This window comes from Xylona heveae, assembly GCF_001619985.1.
Source record: "Xylona heveae TC161 unplaced genomic scaffold L228scaffold_13, whole genome shotgun sequence".
NCBI classification, from domain to species: Eukaryota; Fungi; Ascomycota; class Xylonomycetes; order Xylonales; family Xylonaceae; genus Xylona; species Xylona heveae.
In genome coordinates, this window is record NW_017264205.1 from 337,349 (window position 1) to 357,766 (window position 20,418).

Consider the following 20,418-nt stretch of genomic DNA (forward strand, 5'->3'; position numbering starts at 1 on the left):
GGGGTCGAGGGGCCCGTCGTCTCCGCATTGCGGAGGACGAACTCCGTCTTATCACGCCGCAGGGACCACCACATTGGTGACCAGAAACCATCATCGCTTTGACACTGTCCCATGGGCTGAATTGAGTTCGGAAAGATGATTGGGTTCATTGTTGAAAGATAGGTAATGGAAACGGAGTGGCAACTCCGAAATTGTCGAGATGTTATCGCGCGGTCGTATGGTTTTCAACGTGTATTTATAGCTCAGTATATCTTGACCCAATACTACATGATTTTCTTGATAGAGAAAAAAAAGTAAAATAGTCGAATACTGTTTACTTATTACAATTTCATTTTCACCATGAGTCCAGTCGCCGTCTCGCAATGCACTCCTCCAGTGCCAAAAAAGCTTTCCTTTATGGATAGCACATTCGCACCATCCCCAGAGAATGACATTTCCAAATACCGAAATCTCGCACCAGTCGTGACTCGAGAAGATGTGCACTACCTCAATTCCTCATTCCAACAAGTCATGAACTTGCGAGTTCGCGCTGCCATTGACGAATACCTGGACCAGGCTGTTGGAACTCCGCATCCAAAGCCCGTCTGGCAATCCGTCGCCCAACAAGCCAAGAGTTCTCTGGCTTCCTACCTCAATGTCCCTGATGACTCGCTCGTCTTCACCCGCGACACGACCGAGGGACTCAACCTGTTCCAGCGATCGATCCCTTTCCAACCTGGAGCAAATGTGGTGCTTCTGGATACCGAACACCCAAACCACGCCTATGGATGGCTTGGTCTGGTGGAGCAAGGATTGGAAGTCCGTCGCATTGACACCAAAGGAGAGAGCTATGCCGACGCAAACACATTCGCTCCCTTGGTCGATGACAAAACCATTGCAATTGGTCTGTCGTCAATAATGTTTCACAATGGGCAGTTGAACAATGTCCAAGATATCTGCGCCCGATTTCGTCCGCGAGGCGTGCATGTCCTGGTCGACCTCACGCAGCATGTCGGAGTTTGCCCTATCGACCTGACGAAATGGAACGTTTCCGCTGCTGCCCTTGGCTGCCACAAGGGCCTAGGCTGCCCTAGTGGTCTGGGAGCGTTATACATCAATCCCGGCGTTCTCTCCAGCTTGAAAAAGACACCGCCTATTGTCGGTGCTGGCGCTATAGGCAACCTCCCTTCTACTCTGCTTGCCGACCCGAACGTCCAATACCATGCATCGCCGCAACGGTACAGTCACCTAAACCTCTCACTCATAGGTGCCGTAGCGCTCAACGCATCACTCACCCTTCTGCGTGAGGAGATCGGCCTAGAGAAAATCGAGAGATACCTCCGAGCACTAGGGCGCGAGCTCGCACTGGGCCTGGCACCATTGGGAGTGAAGATTGTAGGCAGCCAATCAGCCAGTGAACGAGCACCGCACTTGTATGTTCTCGCGCTCCTACATCCAGATTGGGAGAACCACTTCCGGACTGAGCGTGTTTATGTTTCTCATTATCGCTGTGGAGTGAGGGTCTCTCTTGGATTTTATAACAATATCGCCGATGTACGGGCTCTGGTGGATTCTATCCGGAGGGGCTTGGAGGCAGGAATTCCGTGCGAGTGATGTTGAGAAAAGCCGAGGATTATTAGTTAGTCTTATTGCAATAATGATAGTTATACCTCAACTGCTGAATGTTCCGGTAAAAATGGCGACAAATTATCGTCAGTTCTGATATCTCACAACGAGAACCATCCCCGAAAATCACCATCCATCTGACAGATGTCGTGCGCCGCCTGATCCCAGCTGAGCATGTCTACCAAGGACTCATCTACCAAAGACCCCTGGATGTTCTGGTCGTTGATGATGTCAAGTATTGGTTCCGAGGACAGGTGCAAGGAATCGTTAGCGGATATTGAAGTTGCATCCTCGATGCCTAATGAATTTCCACCGGCGGTATCTGAGATTGCCGAAGTCTGTACAGGGGCATCGGCACTCGAGCTTTGTACACCTGATAAAGGTTGGGCATGTCGTTGTCGATTCACAAGCGTCGCCCTCAAACTTGAATGCGCCTCCGCTGCGATCCTATAAACTCTAGTACACTCCCCCAAGGCCTTGAGGAGAAAAGAAAGCTCCGGCGGGAGCGATGTTGACTCTATTTTTGAACTGACTATTGTCGCTTAGTACATTCAGTTCAGGCGGGGAAAGACAATAACATACTAGAAAGCTTGGTAAGGGTGATGCTTGTTGTAACGATTGCATATACCATGATCAATGGTGCAGTCATCATCCCATGTTGATTTCGGAATTGGCGGATCATTGCAATAACTGAACCACAGGAGGACTCACAGACTGTCCGCGAAGATTCCCCTGCCGCCTCGCTAGAGTCATCGATGAAATGCCGATTGAGAGAAAGGGACACACTATGATAGAAGAGACTGTTCTCATTAGACCAAAGTGGAAAAAAAACTTTGAACAAACATACTGGAGAATTATGATATGATGTTGCAACTGTCTTTCTTGTGCACTCCATTGACTCCACTGTAGCTGCTCAGGGAGATCATGCAACCACCGGTTGAGCCGAATATTCATCTCACTCAATCGGTAGACAGAGCTTGAACTTCCCGCCTGGAATTCCTGTGAAAATATATCCACCATTATATCTTGAAAGATATCGCCCAGCCTGACAGTGTATTTGAGTGCATTCGTTAATTGGGGCCGCTGGGCGGGTGTAACATTGGAATGCTTTAATGCCAGATCGAAGAGCCCGAACCAGTCATGGTTTACTGAAAAGTCCCTGAATTGTGTCAGGATCTTTGATTGCCATTATAGCCAGAAGTAGTGCATACGGAAGCGGCTCACTGGGGTGGACAGCAGCATCTTTGGCGCTGAGATATACGGGCCTTCCGAGATATAAACTCATAAACCTAAAGCGCATCAGAATTATGGCGGTGTAAAGAGCTTGATCCCCGTACTTGTCAACTACATAACAACCCCAGTATATCCTTCGTCGAATCTCAATATCCTCCGCGGTTGCAATAGACTGGTCCTGCAATACCCAATTTGTTGGATCTCGATGGAAACCAATATCCTGACCCATTCGAAAGGCCATTCCTGGACGACTTAGCACCGCTCCAAATAGTGAATTGAGTAAAAAGGAATACCAGAGAAAAGCCATCCCTCAGAGGTATTCCCCTGTCCAACCTCATGAAAAGCCAGACAAAGCAGCGCTTGAATTGTGACCGGACTCGGATGGGACAATTCGTAAGTAACGATGATCTCTTTGGCGCATTTTGCCAGTAATCCGGCCTTATTGCTGACAGTCGTGTCGCACGAGTGGGGAGCTCCAAGAGCAGAAATTGCATATACCAATGCATAGGACCAATACTTGCCGCCGTAGGTGTTGTCGAAGTAATCGGCCAGAAATGCTTCACGATAGACAAACATTAACTGGGGGTACTGATAGAGGAAGAAGAGAGGGAGACAGGTTTGGATGAGACTCGAGTCTATCCCGAGAGCTGCTGCGAGGCGCACTTTGGTCATGTCATCTGCATGAATTGATATTGGCATAGATTGGGTTGTGCGATCATTTCGGCCGGTCTGAGAGTTTACATATATACTTGTTGGACCGTGATATTGCAGTGAACCTAGTTCGAATGTCAATTCCATAATCCTAAAGCACGAACATTCAAAAGTACCTGATTGACCAGATTTCAGCAAGCCGGGGTTTTGACAAATCTTCTTGTCTTCTGAGGAAGTGACCGGTCCGCTATCCTCATCAATCGATAAGTCACGTAGCATGACATCTCGTTCCTCGGTGGGAGCAGATTTTAGCTTCCGCAAAAACCATTCAAACCACGCTATTCGAGTCTCTAGTGACTTGAGATAGTCATGAGATACCGGTCGACGTCGGGAATCATTCTGGCGGTATTCGCATTCATGACTGGCTAGCGTACAGTTTGAACAGGGGAGATTCCGATTACATTTGATCTTGCGGGATTGACAGCGTTTACACCTGGCTCCGCATTAATTAGAGTAACAATTGAAGATTGTGATAGTCATACGAGAGCTTTTTGATACGTTCCATAGGGCATAAATTGCTAGAATTCACGTGCAGTCATTCTTGTATATTTAAGCTTATCATGCATGGATTGGCTTATCGAGGATATCGTGGATAAATATACATCACATGATTATCGCCTTAAAGCGACCAAATGAGCCGGACAGCCCCGATTTTTCCTGGGGCATCTCTTTTTCTTTTTCTTTCATATTCAATTGACTGAATTGTTTTGGATATAATTTTATTGAAATATATCAATTAAATCAGCATGGATGGTTCTATAACCATACATCTACAATACATCCGACTAATAATGTCTACCTAAGAAGCGGAGAAATATACACATCCAAAACGCAATGCATGACACCAGGCGCATACGTCTTGACGCGCTCAACGTGCGTGCATACTATGGCTCTCTCCCTCGTGTTCGTGCCGCCGACAGCCCCCAATTCCAGTGGCGCAGGCCCAGCTTGAGGCTGCGCGTCAGGTCTAGGAGCAGCCCCAGCTTCTTCGGCGTCAACAGTCGCGACGATACGGCCGATTTCGCGAACGATTTCGTCCGTGATACGAGCAATATCATGTGTGGCGATATTTTCGTGAACGTGAAGGAACCCGCCTAGTCCTTGAGTGTATCCTCTCTTGGTGATTCTTTCGTCAGAGCATTTATCAGTTGCACAGTCAGCTAGAGTTTCATATTCTACCCTGACACCATGTTCGTCATCATTTGGAGAGGCAGCGTTGAATGACAGACAGTCAGAACCCTGAGAATCAAGATCTAATATCCGCACGGCAGTCTCCCAACTATCTCGTGACGAAGGGAGGAGGCCGAGATTAACATGTCGAATTGGCGGGAGGCGATCAATATGTTGTGTGTGATGACTTGAACCCGGCTTATCTGTAGATGTGGCGCTGGTACTATTGCTGCTATGAGCAGCACGAAGGTTCCGCTTGAAAGTGTCAATCTTAGGTCCAGCAAGGGCGTTATCTTCGCGGAACACGGATATCCTAGACTGCGCGATCTTGTTCGAGAGTTCCGTTGGCGACAATGACGACGTAAAAGCCTTTTCGGCAGCATCGTCATCGTTGATGTTGGAGTAGTTCGGATCAAACACCTCCGCATTCCACCCATTCTCCTTACTGCCGCGCTTTAAGCCTTCTACGCTCCAAGGGTTTAATTCCCAGCAGAGGACTTTACTCACGCCGGCCGCAGCGTATGAGAATGTAAAGTATCCAATTCCAGCGTAGAGATCAACTGCTGTGCAGGAGGATGGTGGGATTGAGGGTATCGTGATTCTTGATATTGAATTATCAGGAATACTTGCATTATGAGATGTGACGGAGACAGCACATAATCCTCGCTCTGCAACACTAATTGTGACTCCCCTTTCCAACTCCGCGAGCACGCTTCTCAGCCGCGCCTTTTCGCGAATATTGCCCCGCGAAAACATGGTATATCGCGGTGCCCAAGTCTGGTAGATGCCGTGTTGGCGCGTCGATACCCAAAAGGCAGTATCCAATTCAGCGCGCGTGATGCGGTTGTGGTTTCCTGGAGACTCTTTTTCTGCTGCTGAAGGCGTTGGAATGACCGGGCCGAAATCTCCATATAAAGGCTGCAAAGCGGTCGGACTGCGGAGAATATTTGTGCCTGAGTCTGGAGCGTGGTAGTAGTGTTCATTGTCCCTCTCTCGTGGCGCCGATTGATCCTCATGGGATGATCTAAATGATTGATCGCTTGTGCATCTCTTTGCAGGTAATGAATGCGTGTGATGAGATGTTTTAGCGGCCACCGTGTTGTCCTGGTTGCTAAGAAGCGGAATCGCCCCGTTGGTAGCAATATGTGTGACGCCCAATGCGGTAGCGATGTCATGGTAGAGAGCATGCAATAGATTTGTGTTTTCTTTAGGCGCGTTTTTGCTCTCGATGGGAGAGTCATCATCAGTCTTAGAGATCCTCGATTCAATGTCTGCGCTGGTCAATGCCCGCAACAGTTTTTCCCAGGCTTCACCCCGAAATGCGTGCGCCGGAAGAAGTAACATGGGGTGATAAATCGTATATGTTTTGGGGATTCCTGGCCGTAGCTGCTCGAGTGTTACATTGATCGAATTGAGAAGAGCTTTGGGCAGCTGTTGTAGCCATGACTCGACGATAGCGATGAGGATATTTGTCGACGAAGATTGGGATGAGGCGGCTGCAGCGGAAGAGCATGGTGTGCCTGATTCGGAAAGGGAGAGAAGAACGTATATTGATGCTCGGGCAGACTGTGATGAGAGTGCGGCGAGCGGCCCAGGTGCAGTAAACAGATGGTTTTGAAGATATTCCCCAATAAAAGTCTGCGCATCAGGATTGGTGTTCTTGGGATCTCTGGGACAAGACTGAGCCTGAATTTGGCTTTCCGTATCAATCTCTGGCAACGGCATTATGATGGTCGTTGGAATGATGAGTCGCGGTGTGCTATCATTCCCTGAGCTGCTCGTAGATGTATCCTGGTCCTGCATCATCTTTCTCCCATCAAGGGAGAACACACGCCCTTTTCCATCCCATTCTTGAATTTTCCGCCGGCGGTCTAATTGACCGTGCTGCTTTAACAAATCCTTGATCTCCTTGACAAGATTTTTTGGTACCGCTATAGAAACGTTCATGTTTGTAGGGCGAACAAGGAACAGAGGGGAAGAGCAGGAAAGTTGAGAAGTTAAAACGTTATGACACAGGCCAAATGGACTTGATGTCTTTGCGCACTATGTAGCGTGCTGATGTGCTGAAAGGGTATCAAAATGCTGGTATATAACCAAGAAATTTGCAAAGAAAGAGAATGATACAGGAAATAATAATACAAAGCCGTCGACTAAATTGCAAGCAAAAGGCAGCAACTGATTGATGAAAAGTCCAGCAAAATTGTCACAAATCAGAATTTGAACAGATCAGAATGACTAGGGAAAGGAACTCATCATTTCAGAGTACTCCCGCTCAAAAATAAAGCTTAATAGAAGTTGATTAGGACAGCATGTCATAATTTTACTGGAAGAGGGTTGACTCGGCGTCTGCTATTTGCAGCGACAGTTGGTTGACAAGCTTCGCTTGCAGAATCCGATCCACCAGAAGCGAAAACCACTCTATCCAAAATACGATGATGATTTTATACTGCTGATATTTTGAATTGATAATCAACTCAACAGATTGAGGGGATAAATATTTCCCCCGGATTTTCAATTTCTCATCGTGTCGCATGTCTCTCATCTATTGAGATTTGCAATTGAAAGTAGGATTGTGAATTGGTGCTGCTTGATTTATGAGCTACGGATACTCGATGAGAGCAAAAGAATCTCTAGTTCTGCCTAAATTCCTTGGAGATCAAATGTCCAACTGGTTCCAAGCAGTTATAAATCGTTCTGTGAAGGTACAAAAAAAAAAGTCCAATTGAAGATGCCCCCCAAAAAAAATCAGAAAAATTGAAGAAAAATATAAAAAAAAAGTGACCTAACCAGGGGTCGAACCTGGAATCTCTTGATTCGTAGTCAAGCGCCTTGCCATTGGGCCATTAGGCCAATTGTTGAAAGAAGAAATGTTATCACGGTACATGTTCGGTCAGCCCACTTCGTGCATTATACTGCTCAGAGCAAAACAAAAAGTCGCTCGTGGTCGTAAAGTGAAAATTCGTTACGCATTAAAAGGTCACGATCCTCAATTATACCCAGGTACCCATGCTCTCAGAATATTTCTTGCATGTCCAATACAGTATCTGCTGTGCGTATGCTGAAATGCAATGGTCTGGCTAATTGGTTTTTGCCGTGTATCTTGCCTTGGCTGCTATGCTCGCACTCATGACGCTATATGCGAAGCTCCGGCAGGAATGACAAGTGGGCTGAAGTGCTGAAAAGATTGATGTACAAGAAATGATAAAGCCTCGCAGCAAGTATTTGCAAAGGCATGTGCTGATAGATCTAGGAAAAACAGTCCAAAGCAGAAATTGCTATAATACACCACAACTGTCGTCACCCCCAACGCCTTCTTTTGCTGATCTAATCATATGCCCACCATGGCCAACATTTTATAATCGCTATCGTGAAATGCAGTGCCGACTTTTGATTACTGTGTCTTTCGGAATTTCAGTGGAATATTCTGCTCGACAATGGACATGCGATCGAGCTGCTCCTGGCGCTCGGCTGCCTCGGCTTCCATGTCGTGTTTGCGGAAGTGTTCAATGTCTTCCGGATGGGTGAGATCTTCTTCGCGGGTGTCTATCAAGGTGTTAGCATGGCTGGAGATTAAGTCGTGGGTTGGATACGCGAATGGGAAGAGTTAGAGAATAATGACGGCGACGGGTGTAGAATTGGCGGTAAAGCAGTGGACATGGGTGTGCTAAACATACTCTCATCATGGTACCTAGATTCATCGATCAGCAAAGAAGATTTGAAGAAGAGAACAAGGTGTAGACTCACTTTTCAAAATGGTGGATTTCATACTCATACTCGTCGTCGCCATGATGACCGGGGCCAAGCTACGAGAGCAACATCAGTATACTGTAATGGCCTAGACACTATCCCCCGTCCACGGACAGATAACCGTGTCCTTGGACGCTTGTACATACCCCAAAGTCTGGCAGCCTCACGCCCTCGTCATACTTTTGTAACCACTCGGCCTGCGTGATCCGGCGGTCACCGCTGGTGTCAAACAGCCTAAAGACCTCGGTCAAAATCTCGTTCCTTTTCTCTGCAGGTGTGTCCTTGAGCGAGTCGTCGTTGAGACCGTATGTCCGTAGAACCTCGTAGGGGTCCCAATAGCCATTGGAGTCAAAGTCGTGGAGTGAGAAGAAGGCGCGGGGCTCGAAATTGCCGATATGATGTTCCTCTACGCAGATCAGCCCAAGATGCTCCCAAAAAATTACTCAGAAGTGACACTCTGCAATGGATCATACCAGCCATGTGTATTGTTCCCCAATCAGTCTCGCCCTGGAGGGCAGCTTGACCGTCGTGGTCGCCGTGGGCAAAGACGCGGCTTGACAGCGCCAGCAGCGCGACTCCCGCCAATTTCCACATTGTGAGAAGATACAACTGAATTCCCCGGTCGAGAAGAGTTCCTTTTTCTTTCCGCCAGAGTATTAGCAGTGCTAACCTCTATCGCTCAGTGGATCTGTGTGTTGATTAGAGTTGACCCCTGGTGCCCCTTGTCGCAGCCTCGACCGTTGGCCCCTGCGCGCTGCGTCGCGTCGAATCGGCAAAGCGGCGAGGTTTAAGTTGGTTTAGTCACTTTGCTGGGTTGACCGACGGTCCGACGTTGCCGTTCCTCTAACTTATCCACTTGTCTACCTCTTCCCCAGACAATTAATTCTTTGTCAGAAGCTTATTGGGTTAGATAATGGTGAGTTGTTCTTTGAGGCATTCTCCAATTAATATTGATTAAATCACTGATCTGCTCAATATAGCGGTATAATATGAATGTGACTGCACTTAGTGACTCATGACACAAGAACAATCCCATAACTATACAGCCTAGATTAGAAAAACAGCATGGACATCACACAAATTCAACTAGAGCATTACGTGAAAAGAATTGAATCAATTATGATTGGCCTGAATCTATCATCTCTACATATCAATCCAATTGCGCAAGTGCTCTGTCATGACTAGCTGACAGGAATTCAACCTTAAGTTGGCCGACCCACCGTCTCTTCGTTGGTCCGCTCGGCAGGGACGTGCCGGACGTGCAAGGGGGTCCGGATGAGCCATGGCGGATTGGCCAATTAATCCGACGACTCCGAGTGAAACGGTCTGTGACGTCTTCCGGGAATTATTGGTTATTCTTAAATCAAGAAATGGACTGATTGCTCGGCCTTGATTATGTTTCTCAGGCCGAGCGCGCATGCCGCGAGCATGGGTGTCCTGCGACTATACGATATTGTATTTGCGCCATTCTCAATCTTATATAGAGTCCATTCGTGTTCAGCATCCACAAACTGGACTTCAAATGACTCGAATATTCAGATACCCATTTTCAATTGATGCACTCTGTCGAAAACGCGTACCATTAATTTTGAACCATCTTGGACGTGACATCTCTCAAAAGCAATCCCGCAATACACCTCTAGCGCCAATACTGAGGTTAATTAATTACCAACATTCATTGGCCAAAGACTTTAAAACAAATCCTAGCAAAATGTCACAGACCATTCGTGCAGTAGGTAAGCAAACCACTCTGTTATCCCCCGTACTCGCAAAATCCCAATATATTGACGAAACCAGACATCCGCGGCGGCACCGGTCCCGTAGACAGCCTCTACATTACGGACGTGCCCAAACCCACCATTGGCCCCAATGACGCCCTTGTCAAAGTAAAAGCCTTTGGTCTCAACCGAATGGACCTTCTCCAGCGCGAGGGCAACTATCCTCTGCCTCCATGGGCGCCCAAGACCCTTGGTTGCGAATTTTCCGGTATCATTACCGAACTGGGGTCGAGTCCAGAGCCGGGATTCGAGGTGGGCGAGGAAGTTTTTGGACTGGCCTACGGAGGTATCATTTTCGCTTTCTTACCTCAACCTTTCAATTTGAATGGCAATTCCACTGTCCATATAATAAGAATGCACTGACTCAATTGACACGGGAATAGGTGCATATGCTGAATATATCGCCGTATCTACAAAAATGCTGGCCCGCAAACCTGACGAAATGACTTTTGTCCAGGCAGCTAGTATCCCAGAGGTATTCTTCGCCCCTCCACTTCTTCCTTATCCTTTTCATGAGCGTTACTAAATTCACAGACATACATGACCTCCCTGTTAGCAATGTACATTACCGGCGAATTCAAGGCCGGTAAATCTATACTGTGGCACGCCGGCGCCTCTTCCGTTGGCATTGCGGGAATCCAGCTCTCCGTGACGGGCGGCGCGTCTGCAGTCTTTGCCACTGTCGGATCCGACAACAAAGTCGACTTTTGCGAACGCGACCTCGGCGCCACAAAGGCATTCAACTACCATTCGCAGGACTGGTCACAGGAAGTGCTCAACGCAACTGGTGGGAAAGGTGTTGATGTGATTATTGATGCAGTGGGGGCCAGTCATTTTCAGGTAAGACGAGCGCAGCGGTCTTTATCCCACTGTCCCGTTATCATTATCACGACCCAGCGAGTCCTTCTCAAAGCGATCCACCAACATCAACTTCCTCTTACTCCCCTCTACTTTTATACCCCAATCCACGAACCTCCTTTTGCCATATTATCTTCTCTTCCCTCGACCCTCTGACCCCCACCCTCATCCCTCTCCCTCATCCCTCCACTCTCCACCATCCCTCACCCCTCATCCCTAATCCCCTCGACCTTCCCAGCCCTATCCCAAGCTCCCAAGCTCCCAACCCTATCCCAGCCCTATCCCCTATCCCAAACCCCCTTCCCCCCTACACCACTCCCCCGCCCCCCAAAAAACCAAATCAAAACGAAACCGAAAACAAGAAAGAAAGATAGGAAGATAGCAGATAAACCCAACTAACACCACCCCTGAATAACCCAACTAATACGACCCTCAAAAACTAATGACCTTGGAACGCACAGGGCGACCTCAACGCCGCCGCCCGCGACGGCCGCATCGTCAACCTCGGCTGGCTCAGCGGGACTGTCCTCCCCGGCGGCGTCGACATCAAGCACTTCATCGACAAGCGGCTGCGGTACGAGGGCACGACGCTGCGCAGCCAGGAACTCGACTACCAGCACCGCCTGCGCGACCTGCTGGAGGGCTACATGGACCGGTTCCGGGACGGCACGTTCAAGGTCGTGGTCGAGAAGGTGTTTCCGTGGGAGCAGATAGTCGAGGCGCACCGCCTCATGGAGAAGAATGTGAGTAAAGGCAAGATTGTGTGTACTGTGGATTAGGATTAGGATTAGGATTAGATTTCGTTTATTTGTCCATTTATTCAAGAGGGTTAGGATTAGATGGGTCAGGAATACCTTAGTACCTGTGGTATATACTTTGGATTGTGTATAGACTACAGACTACAGATGGTGTATTACCTAGCAGATAGTGTATTGAGGGGCAGTTATCAGTATTAGTATTAGTATAGGGAGGTATGATACCAGCGTTGGATACGATAATAACAAGCATGATTCGATCCAACGATCCAATGATCTATGGACTGCGTTCACTGCTTCGTTACTTCGCTACTTCACTACTTCACTACCTCATCACGACGTTCTCAATCCTCAATCCTCAATCCTCTATACTTAGGGTTCCAGAACAACGAGTAATGCAGTATTTCACAAGACGTGAGATGGCATTTGTGATATGGACAGATGGAAACTTTAGCTTTCACACATACCCCCACAAACACACATACTCTCTCACTTTGATAATTTGTCATTGTTTTATCATTGTCAATCTACCAGATGCCGCTGCTGCTGCTGATGATGATAAGACGATGCCGAAACAAAAACAAGTACAAGTACAAATACAGACGAAACCTTATTCACGACACGACGGATATCAAGATTCAAGACCAAAGAGACTGGCTTTTCCTCGACTTCAAACATGCATAGATGATACGGACACTGAGCCACACAAGACTGACCAAGAGGAATGACACATGGAGATATTTATGAATAGAGGATGTAAAACGCTATAGTAAAGGCAAGGAAACGCTATAGAATAGGAAAAGAGGCAAGGACGGATACAAATAAAGAAAAAGGACAAGAAAATGGTTACAAAATAAAGGGAAAAGGGCAAGGAAATGCGATAGAAAAGAAAAACGGAAAATAATAAAGGAGACGGATACAATGAAAGAGAAAAGGGAAAAAAGGAAACAGGAAACATGGAACGGACACACGCAGAAATTTAAAAAAAAAGAGGAAAAAGAAAGGGAAAGTGGTATCTCTTATGTACGGACAGGGGAATACAGCAAACCGGATAAAAAAAATGCGTGACAAGCAACAGGAAAGTGTGGATATCAAGAGAGTGAAATAGTGGGAACGCCAATGATAGCTATTGCATATTTGCATGTGATGAATCTGATGGAAGGGCAAGGGGAAAGGGAAACCAGAATAAAAGAAAAAGAAAGAAAAAAACAAAAAGAAAAGGATTTTTTTTTAAAAAAAAAGGAAGAAAACAAACTGGCGCTGGAAACAGAAAAGGAACAGACAGGTGTAGAATGAGTAAAAGACAGGAGAAAATTTGCTTTGCCTGGATAATGGGTATGAAGGATGAGCCTCCCATGAGTAAATGAGATGGAAAAAAAAGGAAAAGGAAAACCAATATTTACGTATCATTACGTATCATTACGTATTGATGCAACTCAGACCCTGTGTTGAGATGGAACAGTGTCTACAAAGATAAGCTGAGAAAAGGGCATGGTCACATGGACATGCTATGCATCGTCGACTGGTACAGGGCTTTGGACGCGTAATTCCTCAGACTCTGGGATCGAGGGCGCCGACACTGTCTCAGTCTGGAGACTCTTCGACCGAGTGTCCGTTGGACTAGCTGGCTCAGACGACAGACTGTTTCCGATTTGAGTCTGGCTTTGGCTTATACCTGTCGTGAGCGGGAGGACAACTTTGTCCGGCTGCTCTGGGCCCGGTCTCGGTCCCCTCGCTAGTTCTCTCTCCCGCATGAGCTCCTTTTCTGCATCGACGACTCGTTGTCTTCGCTCCTCGACATCGGCGCGCTTGACGACCCTCTTGAGCGCTTCGCTGGCATTAATGAGACCATCGATACTAATGGCATGATTGGTCATTTGGTGGTTAATATATCCGTAAATACCGGCAGGAGTGTCACATTTGAGCAGGCTGCGCTCGTTTAGTTTGAGCAAAGCTAAGGCGACTTGGAACAAAAATGTCGACCCGTCATTGGTGCACAGCACAATATCCCACAGTCGAAAGAGGGCTTCGGCGGAAAGACAGTCGGTGAACACGGACAAAAACCATTGGAACGTGAGCGCTTCAAGCTCGATACCCAGGTCCTCCAGGTGAGCAGAGAGCGTGGGCAGGACTTCGGCGACGTACTGCCGCAGCACTTGTTGGTCCGCGCGAGACGTGAGCAACGAATGGTCGTAGTAACCCTGTGGCAAGATGTTCTCAATCATTGTCGTCAACATCCAAAAAGCGTCTTCCGCGGTAGGCATAATCAGGAGCAGACAAGCCGCAATCAGGTTCATGCCTTGGCAGTAGCCGACCTCGGGGTTCCGTCGTGAGTACGCGAGCAAGACTTGGTTGAGTTTCCCCACACCAGGACCTTTGCGGAAGAAGATGTTGTCGGTGAGGGTGCGGTGAATGTCCATTTGAATCTGTGCGACTATCACAGGGTCATCGTTGCCCGTGTAATGAACCAATTCTTCGTATTGCCCGGGGACACGCATGGCCGACGCTCCGCTGCACTCGGCCCAGATCTTGGCGCGATATGCAACGGGAATCCCGCCGAGCAGAAGCATCTTGAATTCCTTCCATTTCGCGCGACCGACTTTGCCTTTGTTACCCAGACCTGCAACCCCGACAATCTCTCCGTCGGTGAGGAATGCTTCGGGCATGGACTGCTTCGAGCGGCTGCCTTCGTTGGTCGCCGCGGCGATGCCCTCGCGTTTACGCTCGGCGCGCACTTTACGAAGAAACTCATTCCATCGAACAGTCTTGTCGCGTTGCAGCGAGTCGTGGAGGTCGGTAAGCTGGTCCAGCAAAAGCTTGACAGGCTCTATCGAATCAATTGCATCGGGAACGGGAGAGGCAGCGCCTGAGCCAGAGGAGCGGGTAATTGTCGCATGACCAGATACAATAGATGATGCAGAAGGTTCCGGGTTGACGCTCGCAGACGGCATAGAGCCACCCTTGTCAACTGTGATCGAAGAGGCCGATTTGTTAGCAGTGGGGGCAGGTTCATTCTCGGCTGTCAACAGCGACGTTATGGGCCCAGCAGAAGGTGTATGCGACAGCAGCTCTGTCGGGAATGTGGCTAGCTTGAGATAATCCTGCCATCTCTTTGGCGTCTTAATCTCGGTCTGCTCCTCTGTCGAGCCGGGCGATCCGGGGCGAGATCCACCGGCCCTAACGCTTGCTGCACGGTCTCGATTGTGCACTCTGTTCACATGTCCATTTGCTTCCTCTTCCCGTTCTTCTTCGTCTTCTTCTCCATCGCTCAACACGTCTTGGATATCTCGCATGTTACTGAGCGTCTCGACCGCGCTGCTCCGTTTGCGTTGTCTCAACTCCTCGGCCGCACCATCTTGTCTCTTCTTGCGTCTCTGATCGTAAATGAATCCAAATCGGTCCGTCAAGTAGTCTGTTGGATGGTAATGGTTGTAGGTTTGATTCAAAGTGGGAGGCCTCGATTCCAATGGCAGGATCGTGTCCATCTCAACTGGACCTGAGTGACCTCCAGGAGTCGAGATTTCGTCCTCAGTCGTAACCGGCGGTGGAGCACTTCCACTTGCTCGTATTTCGGTGTAGGTGCGCTTCAATGTGCCGCCGGGTCCAATAGTTGTCATTGCTGTCGGTCTTCGTAATTGTGCACGAGACTTTTGTCGATTGAGCATAGAGTTGGTCGTGTTTGTAGAAGTCTGAGATGCCGATCGTGCTCCTTGACTGGCACTATCCGCCACCGTTGCAGCTCTTCCTCTTGCAGAGCTTGGCCGATCAGGCTCCCGGCTGCCCTGGGAGTTGCCGGCAACGAGCCTTAATGCCCAGGAAGTAATTGAGGTTGAAGACTTTTGTGATCGCGCGTCCCAATCACTATTATCTTTGGGGTCCGGATCCAGCGTCTGATGAAGAAGTGATGTCCTGTCCTTGGGAAGAGGCGGTGCATTGGGTGGCTGGAAGAGATCCTCTTTTAGTCCCGGCCGTCGCTGACCACTACTGACAGCCCGTGGCTTGATAAATAAAGCATCGTCATTGCCAGCAATGCTTCCCTGGCTCGCTCGCCGGCTACTGCTTCCGCCCAGAAAGTAGTTTTTCCACCCCTTTGTATTTCCTTGCTTTCCTGCGTCTAAACCTGGTGATGCTGCTCCACGCTGCCGCCGTTCCTCATGCCTGAGAATATCCTTTGGTCGTAATGTCGCGTCCGGGCGGCCGTTGATGATGCCCAGACCGTCATACAGAGCATCGTCGTGGTCTTCGGCGTGCCCAACCTGTTCATTCATCGCCTGGTTGACCATTTCGTCAATACTGCCTTCAATGCTCGCCACTGTCTCGGCAGTGCTCTTCCGCTTGTGGGCTGACGAAGCTGCATCCAGCGCCGAAGCATCACTGAGACGTTGGCGAGGTTCCTCGAGCTCTCGAAGGCGCGATTCAATGTCTAGATGCGAGACTTCGCATTCTCGTAACATTCTTCGCAGCACCCTCTCTCGCTCTTCGGTGCGTCTACGCAACGCCGACATTTGGGCATCACGCTGAGCCAAATCCCCTGCCAGCTGCCGCACCAATGCAATGGCTCCCGTCCTTGCCATGAGCCGTTCAATATGTTCGTCGCTCGCATGATGCAGCGTACCGGGGACTTCGCGGCTGTCTAGCGGGGTGTCATCGAAGAGAGCCGTGCGACTCCGAAGAGCAGGGGACGTGGCGGTCAGGGTGTCGACAATGGATGGAGAGGACTTGCATGCCTTGAGGTTTGCGGCGGGAGAAGCAGTTCCTGACCAGACGCGCTTGAGTAGGCCATTGCGATGCTCCGGGTGGTGCAGTGGAGCAGGCTCTTCGGGCGACAATGAAGGGAAAGACGTCAGGGACTTATCCGACGGGGTGGTTGCAGCGCTCAGCGAAGCATTAGACGCATATCGGCGGGGTTTTACACGGACGGTGCCCGACTGACGACTTTTGGTCGAGCGACTGGAGGTCTGGGAAGCGGTTCGTCGGAGATACCCATCGCTGGTCGTCTCCATGGTAGGCGAAGGAGGCAAAGCGCACGACTATGGAGACTCGAGATACATGTGAATTTGTCGATGCGGGGCCGAAGTTGGCCGTAGAATGAGGGTTTTCCAGCGGGAGGGGGTTTTGGTTTCTGGTGGTCGAGTGGATTATTGTTTTGGTGGGTAAAGCTGGCGCGACCTGTGCAGGCGGGGAGCGAAAGAACCGTCTCGGCACAGAAAATGTTCGAACCAAGGACCAAAGACCAAAGACCAAGGACTATCGTTAGAGAATGTGTAATTCTTTCTCGTAAGATGATGACGTTGAAACGACGTTGAATGGGGGCAAAGATTGCTAGTCGCCTGGAAAATACTTGGAAAGTGCTCGTGTGACTGTTTCAAATGTCAATCTGGCGGCCCAAACAGCGCAGGCCAATGCAAGCTGTAAACGAGGGGCGATGGCAGACGGAGATATCGCTCTCAACCCACAATACGACGACCAACGTTGTCAACTAGAAAAGAAAAGACGTGATATTGAGTAGAGAGACGAAGAGTGAAAGCGTAGTTATTGAAGCAAGTCGAAAAAAAAAAGAGCCAGTCGTTTGATTCATAACCTGTCCACGCGTATCTATGGGGTCACGTCATCGGCCAGAATACGTGTATTGCTGACCATAGACTCTGCTTTCTCTGCAAACAAGAGTCCACGATGATCAGAGAATTGATGAGAGAAGTGAGACAATTTTATCAAGAAAAGAAAAGGTGACTGAATTTGGAATTGGCTGGCGGCGCAAATAGAGTTTGGTGTGGAATGTCTATGGCACATATATCGCAAATTGATCAGTCTGTTCGGATACCAAGTACAGAGTGCTCTTGAATATAAAACTAAGGGATGATGGTTCTTTCTGAGATTATATCTGTATTATTTACTTGGTATTTCAAAGTGCTCTCAAGATAAATGTTCAAGCCCCTTTTCGCCTTCTCCGGGAGTCAGCCACGGAAGACTATGTAGCCCCTTTGACTAATTGACCAGGGACACTGAAACGCCAAGAGTCATGGAAGAAGGGTGACAGAACACATGTGTAAAAGAGGTATTACCAGTATTATCATTATCAACATGTCTGATAAATCATATTATAGGTTAGTACCGCATGTGGGGCAACAGACAATACAGAGTACCGTAGTAAGTTAACGTATATTCTCGAAGCATTTCCATCTATACTAATCGCCCTATCGACCCTTAACTATAACCCCCTTATGCCCCTTAAACCGACACTACTTTTGCCCTATACAAATCCCCAGAAAAACATATACGTAGTAGCTTGGCGGGATATCAATCACCGAGATAATTCTGTTCAATTCCCCCTCATTATGCCTAACTTATCCAACTTATCCACCAAGTATTCAATCCATGTCATGAATACCACGCTGCAGGATTGAGTACTGTCATATACACTTAACCCTGCTCCACGTGTATTGAATAAGTAAAACCTGTGACCCCAGACTTCCCCTCGTTTAATTCCCCTCTTTCTCCGCATTTTCTGATCCCCCGAGGGTCTTCTATACCTCCTGCATCTCTAGACGGCCCATTGTCATCCAGGGTCCAATCAAGACGCCAACATCCACATAATAGCTTCGGAGTTCATCTCAACTCGGATAGCTTCCACCGCTGCCATATCTCTCCTTCCTTTTTCCTCCTGAAACTTGGCCTGCATAGTGTATCCCGCGATATCATATTCTGTCCCCGCATTCTTATCATTGCCCTCCATTGTCCTACGAAAGTAGTCTTGTGAGATTATCCTAGTATTGAAGCCATCAGTTACCCTTATCCATATTGCCTTACTAGAGCAACCGCATCATTAATTAATCGTCATGAGCGACACTGTATCAGCTCGTCAAAGACTATACCAGCTGAGCAATCACCTACCTGTGTCTGAAGTTGCTCCCAATGCAGAGAGCAGTCACATTACCGACTCGAAGAGCCTTACTGATAGTATTCCTACTCCGATAATACCTGAGAGCTCTACGTGGAAGTATGTTATTCATTACCATCCTGCACATTTAATTATTCTACGTACACAATATATCAATCTTCTTTTCTTATTAAACGACATAGATAATCCGCTCATTTTTTATTAATTTATGCAACTATGTTAATCGATTTTATAGGAGACTTGAAGGAAAGGTCATCATTATCACCGGTACGATGCCCATGTTTCCCTTACTCTGCACTCCAACCACTGACCTGCTGTACTTTGTAAACCAGGCTGCAACTCTCCCACCGGCATCGGGATTGCCAGCGCCTACCTCTTCGCCGTGAACGGCGCTCGGGCCATTTACATCTGCGACGTCTCGGCCACGCACCTGTTCTCGACGCACCAGCCGCAGTTGTCGCGCAGGTTTCCCCATGTCGACATTCACGCGCGGCAGTTTGACGCTGCAGACGAACAGGCCGTCAGGAGCGTCGTAGATGATGCTGTCCGGCGGTATGGTCGACTTGATGTTTTCTTTGCCAATGCAGGGATTGTTTCTGCGGCTTCTGGATCTGGATCTGATATGAAGCCGGATGGAATATCTCCAGCATCAACGCCACGACCACAACAACGTCAGCAGCAGCAGCAGCAGCAACCAAAACGATTTACGGACCTGAGTGTCTCAGAATTCGAGCGCATGATGCATGTTAATGTGACGAGGTGCGTTTTTTGTTCCATTTTCTTTCCGCATCTTATTTTATGTTTGTTCTGGTTTATATCCTATTTCTATTCTTTCCATACCTTTTTTATCTTCTATTTTAATTTGTTATCATACATATACACACACACATGTGTACATATTGCAGAATATCCTCTACTCATCACTCATTCATACGACTAACGACAAACAAAACAGTGTCTTTCTTGCACTCAAATATGCCACGCCCGCTATGCTTCTTACCTCTTCTCATCCTCTTCCTACTGTTACTGCAGTCCCAACCAATCTACCACACCCGCCTGCGACACCAACAACAAACACCCTTCCAAACGAAAAAGACAGAAATGATACAAGAGAACCTAAAACCACCCCAGGCGGCAGCTTCATCACGACCTCCTCGGTCGCCGGCCTCCGCAGCAACGCCGGTCCATCGGACTACTCCGCGTCCAAAGCGGCCGTCATCTCACTCATCCAGACCAGCTGCTACCAGCTCGCGGGGACCGGGGTGCGTTGCAACGCGATCTGCCCTGGGCTCATCGAGACGGGGATGACGCGGGTGGTATTCGAGGGGGCGCGGCAGCGGGGCACAGAGTCGAAGATCGGACAGGTGAATCCGCTGAAACGCGCGGGGAGAGCAGACGAGGTGGCGCAGTTGGCGGTGTTCCTGGCGAGTGAGGAGAGTAGTTATGTTAATGGCCAGGCGGTGCCGGTGGATGGCGGGTTGAGTGCGGGCTTGCCTGGGGTTGTGGGGAAGATGGGATGACGGGGTGATGGGGTGGGGTTTTGGTGGGGGGTGGGTTGGGTGGGGTAAGGTAATACTGATACACGGCCGTCCAAGTCTCGGGGGAAGGGAAGACGGGGGTAACTGACACACCGGGGTAATACTGATACACCGCCGTCCAAGTC

At 48.7% G+C, this 20,418-nt stretch overlaps 8 protein-coding genes and 1 non-coding gene across 9 annotated transcripts; 4 read left to right on the forward strand and 5 right to left on the reverse strand.

Moving 5' to 3' along the window:
• Nucleotides 1–337: 337 nt before the first annotated feature.
• L228DRAFT_251028 (PLP-dependent transferase) lies at nucleotides 338–1,378 on the forward strand (the record flags this gene model as incomplete). Its single annotated transcript, XM_018333460.1, has 1 exon — nucleotides 338–1,378. A coding segment is annotated over one exon (1,041 nt), but the record flags the coding sequence as incomplete, so codon positions are not given.
• A 2,966-nt stretch (nucleotides 1,379–4,344) lies between these two features.
• On the reverse strand, nucleotides 4,345–7,027 carry L228DRAFT_263758 (hypothetical protein; the record flags this gene model as incomplete). Its single annotated transcript, XM_018334522.1, has 1 exon — nucleotides 4,345–7,027. Exon 1 carries the CDS (start codon nucleotides 6,664–6,666, stop codon nucleotides 4,345–4,347), a length of 2,322 nt encoding a protein of 773 aa, XP_018184984.1. The 5' UTR covers nucleotides 6,667–7,027.
• Nucleotides 7,028–7,497: 470 nt separating this feature from the next.
• Nucleotides 7,498–7,569, reverse strand: L228DRAFT_t131. The gene has a single exon. It is a non-coding gene; the product is annotated as a tRNA-Arg (tRNA).
• A 173-nt stretch (nucleotides 7,570–7,742) lies between these two features.
• L228DRAFT_251029 (hypothetical protein) lies at nucleotides 7,743–9,230 on the reverse strand. The gene is made up of 5 exons (XM_018333461.1): nucleotides 8,940–9,230; nucleotides 8,613–8,872; nucleotides 8,464–8,522; nucleotides 8,394–8,407; nucleotides 7,743–8,262 (listed from the first exon to the last, which is right to left on the reverse strand). Exons 1-5 carry the CDS (start codon nucleotides 9,058–9,060, stop codon nucleotides 8,111–8,113), a joined length of 606 nt encoding a protein of 201 aa, XP_018184985.1. The 5' UTR covers nucleotides 9,061–9,230; the 3' UTR covers nucleotides 7,743–8,110.
• A 947-nt stretch (nucleotides 9,231–10,177) lies between these two features.
• Nucleotides 10,178–11,881, forward strand: L228DRAFT_271239 (NAD(P)-binding protein; the record flags this gene model as incomplete). Its single annotated transcript, XM_018335509.1, has 5 exons — nucleotides 10,178–10,202; nucleotides 10,264–10,530; nucleotides 10,628–10,719; nucleotides 10,779–11,084; nucleotides 11,564–11,881. 5 exons carry the CDS (start codon nucleotides 10,178–10,180, stop codon nucleotides 11,879–11,881), a joined length of 1,008 nt encoding a protein of 335 aa, XP_018184986.1.
• Nucleotides 11,882–11,945: 64 nt separating this feature from the next.
• L228DRAFT_43435 (hypothetical protein) lies at nucleotides 11,946–12,644 on the forward strand. The gene has a single exon (XM_018336588.1). It carries the CDS (start codon nucleotides 12,076–12,078, stop codon nucleotides 12,583–12,585), a length of 510 nt encoding a protein of 169 aa, XP_018184987.1. The 5' UTR covers nucleotides 11,946–12,075; the 3' UTR covers nucleotides 12,586–12,644.
• L228DRAFT_43420 (hypothetical protein) lies at nucleotides 12,645–13,183 on the reverse strand. Its single transcript, XM_018336587.1, has one exon. The coding sequence runs from the start codon at nucleotides 12,998–13,000 to the stop codon at nucleotides 12,704–12,706; it is 297 nt and encodes a 98-aa protein (XP_018184988.1). The 5' UTR covers nucleotides 13,001–13,183; the 3' UTR covers nucleotides 12,645–12,703.
• Nucleotides 13,184–13,288: 105 nt separating this feature from the next.
• Nucleotides 13,289–17,167, reverse strand: L228DRAFT_251031 (TBC-domain-containing protein). Its single transcript, XM_018333462.1, has one exon. It carries the CDS (start codon nucleotides 16,858–16,860, stop codon nucleotides 13,366–13,368), a length of 3,495 nt encoding a protein of 1,164 aa, XP_018184989.1. The 5' UTR covers nucleotides 16,861–17,167; the 3' UTR covers nucleotides 13,289–13,365.
• A 1,353-nt stretch (nucleotides 17,168–18,520) lies between these two features.
• Nucleotides 18,521–20,281, forward strand: L228DRAFT_251032 (NAD(P)-binding protein). Its single transcript, XM_018333463.1, has 4 exons — nucleotides 18,521–18,854; nucleotides 18,991–19,022; nucleotides 19,088–19,514; nucleotides 19,711–20,281. Exons 1-4 carry the CDS (start codon nucleotides 18,694–18,696, stop codon nucleotides 20,273–20,275), a joined length of 1,185 nt encoding a protein of 394 aa, XP_018184990.1. The 5' UTR covers nucleotides 18,521–18,693; the 3' UTR covers nucleotides 20,276–20,281.
• The last annotated feature ends 137 nt before the right edge of the window (nucleotides 20,282–20,418 follow it).